This window comes from Oppia nitens, unplaced genomic scaffold (genome assembly GCF_028296485.1).
Source record: "Oppia nitens isolate AA-2021 unplaced genomic scaffold, nextdenovo-longstitch-racon4-pilon3 scaffold3_pilon_pilon_pilon, whole genome shotgun sequence".
Lineage (NCBI taxonomy): Eukaryota > Metazoa > Arthropoda > Arachnida > Sarcoptiformes > Oppiidae > Oppia > Oppia nitens.
In genome coordinates this window covers 8,929,322-8,942,940 of record NW_026533221.1, presented here as the reverse complement: position 1 = coordinate 8,942,940, position 13,619 = coordinate 8,929,322, and the positions used below count along the sequence as shown (strand labels likewise).

At 24.7% G+C, this 13,619-nt stretch overlaps 3 protein-coding genes across 3 annotated transcripts; 2 read left to right on the top strand and 1 right to left on the bottom strand.

The window, feature by feature from the left end:
- Positions 1-1,809: 1,809 nt before the first annotated feature.
- Positions 1,810-3,699, top strand: LOC128958156 (legumain-like). Its single transcript, XM_054303971.1, has 9 exons — positions 1,810-1,941; positions 2,003-2,197; positions 2,269-2,383; positions 2,446-2,565; positions 2,639-2,755; positions 2,846-3,010; positions 3,078-3,207; positions 3,266-3,464; positions 3,541-3,699. The coding sequence occupies exons 1-9, from the start codon at positions 1,810-1,812 to the stop codon at positions 3,697-3,699; spliced, it is 1,332 nt and encodes a 443-aa protein (XP_054159946.1).
- Positions 3,700-4,332: 633 nt separating this feature from the next.
- LOC128957554 (Na(+)/citrate cotransporter-like) lies at positions 4,333-8,369 on the bottom strand. Its single transcript, XM_054303343.1, has 13 exons — positions 8,017-8,369; positions 6,815-6,964; positions 6,609-6,724; positions 6,495-6,545; positions 6,304-6,413; positions 6,024-6,087; positions 5,805-5,954; positions 5,629-5,742; positions 5,471-5,545; positions 5,289-5,399; positions 4,869-5,211; positions 4,669-4,806; positions 4,333-4,533 (listed from the first exon to the last, which is right to left on the bottom strand). Exons 1-13 carry the CDS (start codon positions 8,113-8,115, stop codon positions 4,381-4,383), a joined length of 1,674 nt encoding a protein of 557 aa, XP_054159318.1. The 5' UTR covers positions 8,116-8,369; the 3' UTR covers positions 4,333-4,380.
- Positions 8,370-11,289: 2,920 nt separating this feature from the next.
- On the top strand, positions 11,290-12,568 carry LOC128957538 (elongation of very long chain fatty acids protein 1-like). The gene has a single exon (XM_054303315.1). It carries the CDS (start codon positions 11,621-11,623, stop codon positions 12,545-12,547), a length of 927 nt encoding a protein of 308 aa, XP_054159290.1. The 5' UTR covers positions 11,290-11,620; the 3' UTR covers positions 12,548-12,568.
- Positions 12,569-13,619: the final 1,051 nt, after the last annotated feature.

The following is a 13,619-nucleotide window of genomic DNA, read 5'->3' as shown; positions in this document are numbered from 1 at the left end:
AAATTATTTAATAATTCAAATATATATTACTGATTATTGATTGAAAATAGTAGATATAATGACAATGAAATTATATTAAATAATATATACAATAGATATTGAAATGAGATAAACAACGTGAGAGTCTTAAAACAGCGGTGATGGGGATGATAGCGGCGATGCTATTAATTTCAATTATATAGTCAACAATACGTTGGATTTAAAAGCGATTAATATAAAAGTTGTAGATAATTTTAAACTAAATAAAATTGTAATTGGTCAGTTTTTAATTAATTGCATTATTAGCCAGATAATTTGCAGTCGACTGTTAAATAATATTAAAATTAATAGTCGACTGCAATTATCTAGTCAATAATACAAGTAATTAAAAAATGACCAATTACAATCTTATTTAGTTTAAAATTATCTGCAACTTTATCCTTGGTCAGTTTTAAATCCAACGTATTGTTGACCAGATAATTGTGATTAATAGCATCGCTGCTGTTTAAGACTCTCTGATAAACAACAGTTTAGTTGTAAATAATGATTATTTATTTTATAAAATTAATATGAGCCAGTAACTTTTCGATAGACAAAGATGATAATTTTCAATACTTTATTACAATGATTATTCCATTTATCTATTTATAGTATAATTTATGTTTTATTTTCCTATTTAAATAAATAAAATTTTAATGAATTATAATTAATATTTAACTATCTTAAAAATAAGCAAATGTAATATACCTGTATATTTGAATTATTATTAAAGTTCGTATAGTCAATAAATTTTTGGTGGCATTTCTATAGGTTTCTTTAGAAATTACTAAAAAACAATACATAATCATTAATATAATTTAATTAATCTTTATTATAATAATTTTAATTTTCAACTTATCACTAGCACATATGCCAGATCAATTGTCTTTTTTATATACAAATAGCTAATACAATTAATATATAATTAAAAAATTTCTATGCATCCATGTTAGATTTTTTTTTAAATGTATTGCTATACTCCAATTTATATGTCTACTTTAATTAAATAAAATAAAACATTTAGTCAAAGCTAACAAATTAGAAAATTTTAGCAAATAATATATAATTAGTAACACTTAATCAATATAATTAAATCTGTAAAACATTATATTAGAGCTTAATTAACAATTATTATCAAAGTTAGACATTATTATAATATTATAACTAATACCAAGTTCATGGCATCAGTCTATCAAATTTACAGCTCAATGTATTCAATATAAATTTTACTGTATTTTCAATATATTGTATATTATCACTTGTATTTTACACTTTATTTATCGGTTAATTTGTTTTAATATGCTTATTATCCAACAAATTGAACAGGTAGGTTTATTGATTAAAAAGGTTATTGATTGCCAACGCGTTGTGTAGATCACTGTGTTATCATACATTGTAAAGATATAGTACTGTATAAAGTTTATACTATAAACTACATGAATATTTTAAAGATATTATATATAATATTATATCTGTAACACTTAAATCTTGACTTTAAGGTTATTGACTAAATTTATAGTCATTTATTAGGTATATATTTTGATAATTGCATTGTATTATCGGTCATAATCTTAAACTTATTGATTAGATCTTAAGTTTTTGTCACATTAAGTCCTCTTAAAAGGTAAGACAATTGAATTTTGAAAATTGTATAAATACTTGGATCAGTTTTCGTAGTAAATCATCAGTTTGTTTGTAACAAAGTTTTAACAAAAAAAACTAATAATAATTATTAAGAAAAATTTGTTATTTAATTATATTTAATATATTTTAACACAACAATTAACAATAATGAAAGTTATAGCGTTGTTGGCGGTCCTGTTTTCATTGACAAATGCCTTCCCGTTTGAGTCCAATAGTAATGGTACGACTTGGGTAGTACTGGTGGCCGGTTCTAATGGTTGGTACAACTATCGTCATCAGGTAAATGATAACATCATGTTTTGTATCTTTAAAAATATTATTTGACCATATATTTTATTAGGCTGACGTTTATCACGCCTATCAAGTGGTTCGCAATCACGGCATTCCCGAGAAAAATATTATTGTCTTTCATTACGACGACATCGCCCATCACTCAAGTAATCCGACACCGGGACAGGTGATCAATAAGCCGGGTGGCACTGATGTCTATCATGAAGTGCCCAAAGATTTTATTGGCAAAGACGTAACGCCTAAAGTAAGGATAAAACAATAAAAATGTTATTTTTTTAATTAACAAAATTTATATATTTTTTTATTTACAATCAGAACTTCTTGGCTGTTCTTAAAGGAGATCAAGAGTTGGCCAAATCGGGCAAAAAAGTTCTTAAAAGTGGAGCCAATGATAACGTATTTGTGTTTTTCTCAGATCACGGATCTACAGGTTAGATGACTGTCCTATCATAGACTATAATCTTATTGTTTAATATGTTGAACCACTACTAGACTTAATTGCTTTTCCCAATGAATATCTTTATGGAGAGGATCTCAACAAAGCTCTGCAGTATATGTTTGACCACAAAATGTACTCAAAACTCGTGTTTTATTTGGAGGCGTGCGAGTCGGGTATTATATTAAATGTCACACATGTTTTGCACTTAATATACTAAAAAATTATATAATTTAAATTTACTAATAGGTTCAATGTTTAACAAATTGTTACCCAAAAATATCAATGTATACGCCACCACTGCCTCCAATCCCACTGAATCAAGTTATGCCTGTTATTATGACGCCAAACGAAGCACATACCTGGGTTAGCATACAAACTATAATAATAATAATAATAATTACTATTATTATTAAATAAACGACTGATTATCACAAATTATATATTAAAATATAGGCGATGTCTATAGTGTCAATTGGGTTGAAGACAGTGATCGTCGTGATGTCGGCAAAGAGACATTAGTAGACCAGTTCAATGTTGTCAAACAACGCACGACTACATCCCATGTCCAACAATACGGTGATCTTGTTATTAATCAATTGACTCTCAAAGAGTTTCAGGGTATGGATGACACATAACATCATTTTAATAGAAATATGTTAAGAAATTTAATGTGATATCATTACAGGTGACAAAGTTGCGCCACCAATGGATAAACTGGTAGTACCGGTGACCGATGCTGTGGACAGCGGTGACGTTCCCCTTGAGATACTTAAGCACAGAGTCGATGAGGCACAGAGCGACACACAGAAGCTGATGTTTGTACACATAAAAAATCAAATGTTTTTTTTATAATTAAGTTAAATTTTTAAACAGATTTAAAGAGCAATTGCAGCGACTGAAGGACGGACGCCAATTCCTGACCGACCATTTGCGCCAATATGTCAATAGTATTAAACATTTGGTGGGCGACGACATCGATGCCATTATGAATACCAAACAAGAACTCAATAATAGACAGTGCTATAGACAACTGGTCGATATTTTTAACCAAAAAGCACTTAATTTGAATCAGGTTTGTCATGAAATATAGTGAAGTTATTGTTTGAAATTAAGTTTTTCTTTTGATTTATTCAATTTTTCATGGATAGCACCCGTATGTATTGCGCAAACTTCACGTGTTTGCCAATGTATGCGAAAAGCTGAGCACTGGTACCGATGTCGAGCTTAAGGTTGACGATGCCGTACAACATTTGGTTAGCTATAGCTATGAACACTTTGCCAATGCCTATCCGTTCCCAATTGAATAAAACGGGATGTTCAGTTTGGATACATTATTTGTTATAATATATAATATGTACCAAATAATTTAAATTGTTATTGTTTGTGCAATTTTCTAAAAAAAATTGTATTAACATTGTTATTGTTGAAAATTTTTAGAAATATCAAATTATCTAAATAATTTTTTTTAATTGAATAAAATCTATTTCAAATTTAATATTTTAATTTAGTAAAATTATTTATAACAAAACTAAATAGATGAACGATTGAATAATAGATGTTTTTATTGCAAATCAAATGTTGCATAAAAAGAGATAAGCAAATAGAAATTTCTTTTAAAAACTTTCTAGAAATTTCTTAATTATTTCTTTTTTTGCCAACACTAGTTGCATATATCTATCTACAAAGTCATCTCAAAATCATTAAAATAATTTATGATGTATTAGTATTATATAATTAAATAGTAATAAAAATAATTTCATTCGGAAAAAATATTAACAACAAATATATAAACATAAACTTTAAAAATTTTATTAACATAACTTTAGTCATGATTTAAATGAGAATTATACAAAATTTATTATAAGACTAGATAATGATAAATCTTTTTTTTAAAAAAATTAATATGAGTTCTATATTTAGATTTTAAAAAATATAATATAAAATAAATGTCATTTATTTAAATGAGTAATTAAATTATATGAATTGATTTAACTTTTAAGAGTTGTCATTTCTTCACCAAAATAATTATGTGTTTGATTATATTGAAAACTATTCATATTCAATACTATGGGTCCCCAGGTATTCAACATAAACAATGTTACGGCCATACATATAAATTTTAAGAAAAATCCCGGATATATCTGTCAATAAATATTAAACAAACAATTTTGTAATTATGATTATTAATTTAAATTTAATTATTAAAAATGATGGCAGAAATTAACTATTTCTGATACAAATATGTGACAAATATTGTATAACATATGCAAACATACCATATCTCTATTTTTCATTTTTCCCGATTCAAATATGATAGCATTGGTTCCCGAGGCCGCCGGTAACATGAATGCATAGGAGCAGACTAGGGTGACCGGTAACATCACCGATAGAGGACTGATACCCAATTCTATAGCCTAAACAACCATTTTTGATAACAATTAATATTATGAAAAAAATGCCTGCAAACAATACTGACCAATCGTTTAATAACGGGTAACATTACAGTACAGGTGGCCGTATTGGACATGATTTCTGTCAGCAACAGAGCTATTATGCAGACAATCACTGTTATAGTAAACGGAGAAAACCTTTCTAATACTGTCAGTTGAGTGCCCATCCATGTGGATAGTCCCGACTTTTCCGAGCCCTCGGCCATAGCAAAGCCACCGCCAACGAGAAGTATTATACCCCAGGCCACCGAGTCCTGTGTGGTTCGCCAGTCCAATAGTGTTGGCGATGCGTTCAATTGTGTCGGTTTGGCCGGAATTATGAAAAATAATATCACAATTAATAATGCCGGAGCCGAGTCTTTTATGAAGCTAACAGTGTAAAGAAACGATAGTATAATTATAATTATATAAATAATAATATAATAGAAATATTAGATAATATATACTTATGTGAATCACTGATATAGAGAGCCCAACCCTTCATGAAGTCTGGGTCGCGGAAAAACCATAGCATTAATAAAAGTATGAAAAGTACCAAAACTGAGGATTCGTAAAAACTGTTGGTTTGTTTAAATATATGCAAATTGAGAAACAAAATTGCTTTTTATCTAATCGTTTATATGACTACCTAATTGAGCCCAACTCATCGTATTTGTATTTTATTGCTTTATACACGGCTTCGTTGTCTTTTTCATCGGTGAGTCTATTGTAATAAAAAAAAGTTGATTTTATAAAATTGCACTTAAAATTGAAAATATTTAATATTTAGATATAATGTTTGCTAACAAATCTTCCGATTTTTTCATAAAAAAGTATGCGATGTACGCCCAAGTGATGAATACCAGTAGAAACATACCGGGAATGTTGAATATCATCCAATCGGAAAATGATACCGGATTTCTAAATAATATTAATTAATTAGTAAATTGTAAAATAAATATATATAAAGCGTAAATATTTACTCTTTGAGTATTCCGTTAAGTACGAGATTAGTTGATGTGCCGGTCAGCGTACCGGTGCCGCCAACGTTGGCCGCATAGCATACGCCCAGGTATACCGACTTTTTAATAGACTCATGTGTTTCCTCCTCATCTATTCTAATATTTATAGATCTAATATAATATAAAAAGTGGATTAAATTAGTTTATTTTAATTTATTAACCAACAAATAGATAACTTACTGAGCAATACTATGCTTTCTAATCGGAGTTTGATGTTCACCATCTTTGTAATCCAAGTTTAAAACTGATTAAAGTTATTGAAAAAATATTTACCAAATAAAATGATTAATTTTCATTTGTAATTTTAATGACGATTACAAAATTATAATCAAATAATAAAATAAATATTTAAAAAATTAATTTCCTCACTTTAAGTAAACAATTATACTGTATTATATTAATATTTATATATTTAACTAATCTAATCACCAAAAAACATGATAAATGTGTTGTGAATTACCGTTTGAAGAGCTTTGTGTTAAAGTGCCATAAGTTTTAGACTTCCGGTGCTTCAATTGATCCAAAGCTGCGTTAATAATGGGTATCATCAGTGCAGTCGACGCAAGATTACTGTTTTTGTGTATATATATATAGAAATAATTATTTTTTAAAAGTTTTTATAATTGTCTTTTAAATATTGTTTTTGTATACCTGATCCACATCGATAGGAAGGCAGTGGTAAACATAAATCCAAACAACAATCTAAAACATTAATTAATTTATTAAAATATACTGAATGTGGCCTAACTTAACAAAACACTAGACCTTTTAGGTGATGTCCCTGTAATGAGCAGTACTTTTAGGGCAATCCTCTTGTGTAACATTGATTTTTCAACAGCAGCTGCAGCTATAAGACTGCCCAAAAATATCATAATTGTGCCCTTCGTGTCATAATTTCATTGTTATTATAGATAAAAATAGAAAGGAATGCCTAATAATTATCGATTGAAGAAAAAACAAATATTACATACATTTACGTAAGCTTTTGATGTCTGTTCACTCGATAGGATACCCATCAATGGAAACAATACTATCGGCAGTAATGCCGTCACCGATATGGGAACGGCTTCTGTGAACCAGTATAAACTCATCAGCAATACTACATAAGCGCATTTGCCGGCCTTCATGTAAGTCAAGTGTAAAACAATAACAAAAAAAATGAGTTTATTTTGAATTTAGATTTTATTTAATACTATTTATGATATCATTTAGTCTTTGCTATAGACTTTGAACAGCAATCGTCTTAATATTAAATGATTTCTCAAAAAAAAGTTTGTAATTATTTAGCAATTTGTTTACATATCAATAGTAATAACTTTTAGTAGTAAACAATTATTTATAAACTTTAGTCCTCAGAAAATATTTGTTTTAAAAGATTTAATATAATCAATTTATTAATGTAATATAATTGACAGATAGTAATAATAATAATATAAATATTTAGTATTTCTAAATAAAATCACTGTAATTAATTAAAACAATGAATGTTACTGTTTTATATGTATTTAATATTTAAAATAATTTAAATTATAGTAAAACTAAATTAAAATACTTTTATCCATAAAAATTAATTATATAAAATTTTGATTTATTATAAAACTACTATTATTATTAATATTTAAATAATGTTGAGTCGGCCTAAATTTGTTTGACAACAATATAGTTCAATGTTAATAATTATGTATTATATTATATTATTAGTAAAATATAATATAAAAGAAATTAAAATTAATAATTGAATGTCAATAACCAATTTTTAATCTTATAAATTATAAGTTATATATAATAATTTAATAAATTTAAATATTGCAATAAAATTTCATTTATAATAAAATTTTTATAATAAAATTAATAAACGCTTCGATTATATTTAAAACTTTTTTTTTGACATAAGTGTGTTGATCTACTTCTACACTATTAATAATTGATATGATAATACCTGTACTAATTTATCAGTTATAATATTATTATTTTTTACTTTCAAATAAAATAAATTAAAATTTTTATTAAATGTTAACTTAAACATATGTTAAAATATTTAAGATTATTTAAATTAAATGATCCGAATTTTTATAATTTATTTTTTTAAAAATCTCTTAAAAATTAATATCTTATATTACAAATGATTACATAATATAAATTAATTAAATTTTTAAATATAAAGTAAACAAACCGATGTGTCAATCATTAATGGTATGGGTATGAGAACCAGTGGTAAAAACCAGGCAAATATATAGCTCCTAATGGCCCACAAGTACTTAATTGACGGCATATTGAGTGCGATGAATGAGTTTCGGGTCTTCAATCTCGTCGTCCAATAAATAAAATGTAAATAATAAAAGAAAACTATAGTATTTAGTCTTATATAATAACCAGGGATTCATTAAATAGCAATAATTTTGCATAAATTAATATGTATTAAAAATACATTCAAATTGATATTATTAATTTTTCAATAATAATAATAATTAAATATCTGTGACATAATAAGTTGGCATTTAATTGAAAACTGTTCTCACAATTACCAATGAGACCACTATTTATGTCTTTAAACATATCTATAGTTAGGGCAACTCTCTTCACGTGCTATCATATTAGGACGTCACCAGTTATTTACTGATTGTGATGGTTGGGTTGGGTTGGGTTGGGTTGGGTACAGTTATCTTAAATAACTAACTCTACTATAATTTAGATGAAAGTTAATTTTTATTTAAATAAATATTATTCAATATATCCTAGATCTAAGTTACTATAATTTAATATTGTTAACTTTTTTTAGGTTTTTATTTATAATTTATTTTTAATTATTTAGTTTAAGGAGAATTGTTTTTTACTTTCAATTAAAATTATAACTTATACTAATGTTTTTGCCTATTATATGCTCCAATCATAGAGTTATGTTATATCAATAGCTTATATAAACATTGTAGACCTTTACCTATCAAAATATTACTGTACATGTGTACTAAAATAAACAAAATTTTATTTTTTACATTTTAAATAGGATATGGATATTTATATATTATTGTATTAATCAATGAAGTATTTCATAATCAAATAACAATTACTTTATATAAAATTGAATTGTATTTAATATTTATTGGGAAAAAATTGTTGATAAAAATAATACACTAATGCATCACAAGACATATGATACTAATTGCTATTTATTATTATTTGTTTAATTATTATAATTAAGTATACAATTAAATGGTATTATCGAGTGTTGTTACAATATTACGTACAAAATATATGATTTATGATAACACTTCACTTAAATTTTTCTAACAAATGAATAAATAATATTAATTAATTATTAATTAATTAGTTAAGAAATTTAGTATTTTTTATATCGATATAATATTTTATCATAAAACTATTTTTTATTGATAATTTCAAAACCATGTTTTTAATTTTTTTATACATTAAATTACATTTTGATTGTACATTAGATTCATATAAAATCTTACAATCCTATGACATTAAAATTGATGCCTAAAATAAATTATTATAATTGCTACTTTTATTTTATAATTTATAAACTTAGATATTAAATACTTATCTTGAAAATTACTCAAAATATTTATGTTAACTAACATTTTAAAGACATATTAAATATGTAAATAATTTATTGACAAATTACATTTGCAATAAAATATCATTTATTTAATCTAACATAAATATATAATTTACTTAAAATAAAACAATATTATTAAAAATAATATTGTATTTACATGTTTGGGTTATTACACTATTAGAGAAATGATATAATTTATAATAATCTTTATATAGAAACTAAACAATAGTCTCAACTTTGGTCTGAAATGAAATGAAAATCAGTTTTATGTATATAAATGTTAAGATGTTTTGTTAAATATGATATACAAATATATTTCATGGACTTTGAGTTAATTATGAACAATACAGAAGTACTTGTATTTCATTAATAAGTAAAACCCCATAACATATACATTAGTTTAGAGTGAAATTAAATAAATGATAATTAAAACACACGACTTTTGAGATTATCATTATATTATTATTGTCATAATTTTTAGATTATAATAATAATTATATTTCCCAGGAGTATTGTTACGTATTTTTGCTTGGTAATAAATGATATAATAATAATAATAATAATAATTTGAAAATCGATATACAATTATGCAATTATACAATAATTAGGACACATTAGGTTTAATGTTTAGTCTCAAAAATTAATGTCAAACTATTGATTAGTTTATTTATGATAAACTGACAAATTTAGTTCACTATATATATGTTTATTTCAATAAAATACAGTATAACTATTGTGATTACTATTATAGCTATTTACATTTTTAAAATAATTTTTGCTAAATACATTAATTTTAAAATAATTATTTATATTAGTTTTTAACTTCTGTTAATTTTTTTATTTGATATATTTTTTATCGAAAAAATCATGTTAAATGTCATAAAATATCAATCAAAACACAACAGTAATATATATTATAAATATATCAGCGTTTTGTTGCATTAAGTGTTAAAAAAATTTAATGGATAACAAATTAGACAAACAATTGTTTTTTGAAAACCATAAATATTTTTAAAAATTAATCTTATGGCATATACGGTAATATTTAATATATTGCGAAAAAAATTATGAATTATTTTATATTTATTACAATTGTTATCATAATAGATATAACACAATATACTATAAAATATAATAAACAGTTTATTAAATCAATTTTATTATATTTGTTGATTAAAAAATTAGTTTTTTATAATAGTAATTGTTAGCTCTTTTATATGTTATTGAAATATTGTATTAAATTAAAATCTTACAATCTTTATGTATCATATTATTATTTTTTTACTAATATTCATTCTATTGAGTGTTTTATAAAATTAAATTTAAACATAATTTACATAAATATTATAAGTGTAATCCATGTTAATCATTGAATATTAATTAATTAATTCTAAACCTCCACATTAAAAAACATTAATTTATTAAAATATTTTTCATTAAATTTAAGTCAATAATTAATAATATAATTCTATGATAAAAAAAAGATTTTATTAAATTATTTAATTCAATCATTGATGAGAATTCCCCAGAAATTTCTAATAGTTTAATAAAATTAATTAAATATTGACTGACAATATTTTAACAAAAACAATAAAAACATCTCAACTTTTATATTGATAATTGTCATTATTATTATTATTATTATTATCATTACATCTATTATATTTGTGAATCTTATGATTAGGTTTTGTGATAATGAATTGAAAAATTCAAGTTTATTGACGAAACACAACGTTTTTTTTATATTTTATCACATCTTACTATTTATGTACTAATAAAGTGTGAAAACTATTACTACTAATATTATTATTATTAATATTATACGCAAAACTCTATTTTATTTGTGTATATCATTGAAGAAGTTTAGCAAACTTTCAATTGTTTCTCAAACGTTATGACAACAAACAACTCGACTCATCCCTTGCCTTATAATCTTAGGGATCAGTTTGTCCTTCGAAGACAATGAGTATATATTTTAGAGAAATTTTCACACCATTTGTCAGTTAGTTTCTTAAAGGGAAAGTCAAGCCCTGACATTAAATGCCTTCACATATACTGAACTCATCAGTTTATACCCATCCATACGTCTCATACATTTTAAACAATTTTTATTTTTAAATAATTATCATTAAATCTGTGACTTTATTTTAAAATAAAATAAACATAATTTATAACTCATATACATTTCATATTAATAGAAATGAATGCAACAATGGATGAGATGATAATTATGACGAATCCATTGGTGACACTATACAGAAGTGCCAGAAATTTGAAGACCAATGTCATAGTAGACGAAATGTTTTTGTTTCGCGGCGGAGTGTGGCCACTGGTGTCCATTTTGAGCTCATACCTAATATTTGCAATTGTGATCGGTCCCAAAATGATGGCTAACCGTAAACCATACGATTTGAGAGGTGTCATAACTGTCTACAACATATTTATGGTGGCATTGAATATCTACTTTTTCTTTGAGAGTCTCTACGCCTATGAGTTTGGCCGATCACTCATGAATTTTCAGTTCCCCGACAGTCAGCACCGGGACATAACAGTAGCTGAAATGAGACGTCTAACATTTGTCTACTGGTATTTTGTGTCCAAATTGGTCGACCTATTGGATACCATATTTTTTATACTACGAAAAAAGTGGACACAAGTATCACCATTGCATCTCTATCATCACGCATCGGTACCCGTATGTGTTTGGTTGGCCGTTAAGTTTGCCCCAACAGCCGGCGTGAACGGCATATTCCCGATTTTCAACTCAGCCGTTCACGTGCTTATGTACACATACTATGCACTGTCGGCTTTCGGACCGATCGTTCAGCCGTATCTCTGGTGGAAACGATACATAACACAAGTACAGCTAATCCAGTTCGTCATATTTTTCATCTATGGCACCACTTATGTCTTCAAACAGACCGGTTGGCCAACCATTTTGATCTGTACATCTGTAGCTCAACCGCCCGTCTATTTGGTATTATTTTCTTCTTTCTATTTGAAAACTTATTGCGAGTCCGCCACTAATAAAGTCATCTCCGGAGCTAAGTATCAATTGAAGTTAACTACCAGTGCTCATACAGATAAAACTCAGTCACAAATTATAACTAAACTAAAATACAACTAACTTTTTTTTTATAAAATTTTGTTTTTAATCTTTCATTTTTGAGTATATTGAAAAAATATATTTAAAATTTTAAAATACAATATATCATTATATTTATTAATACATATTTAAAACTTATTGCAAACATTTTAATTTGATCTATTTTATTATATATATATTTTAATTTTGTTATATTTTAGAAATATATTTTTTTAAATAACAAAATGAAAAAAGTATTATTTTGTAATCATCATTTAATTAAAGTAACACTTAAATCAATTGTTTAAAACATTTTATTAATATGTTAACTATAAATTTTAATAATGTTATACTTTCAAAAATATTGTAAATATTTTTTAATTTCACAAATTATATTCATTGAGCAATAATAAATAAAATCTATGATATTGTTAATGAATTTACAATAAAATTTCTTATTTTTAAATATAAATATAAGTTAAAAGTGTAAAACAAATAAATCTTATATTTTAATATTTAAAAACACAATAACATGTTTTATTATAGTTATAATATACTGTATATAAATTTATATTTACTTTAAGCTGTGAGTAAATATTATTTAAATTAAGTGTGAAATTTAAGATTTTTAAAACAATACGTTGTTTTTAATAATATATACATTTATTTATAGAAACGTCTAAGAAATATCTAAAATAAAATATTAATATTTTTCAAAAGTGCTACTTTAAGTTATATAAAAAGTTTTTAAAATTTTTAAATATAATAATTTGTTATAATGTATTAAATAATAATTGGCAATTATCAATTGCTACTTTAAATTACTACAATTGCTAATTATTTATTAATAGCAATTGTTAGAAAATTATATTATATTGTTTTTAAAAAGTACGTTTAATTAGCAAAAATTTTATATTTGTTTTTATTTATTTTTAAAAATGAAAGTACTTTTGGATTAAATATTACGAAATATGTAAACTATAAACAGCAAAACTTATACAATATTAATTAAATAACAATTATTTCAATTGTATTTGAGTTTTATTATAGATTTAATAATAATAATAATAATGAAATATTTGGGAACAGAATGTAAATTAAGTTCCGGTCATTT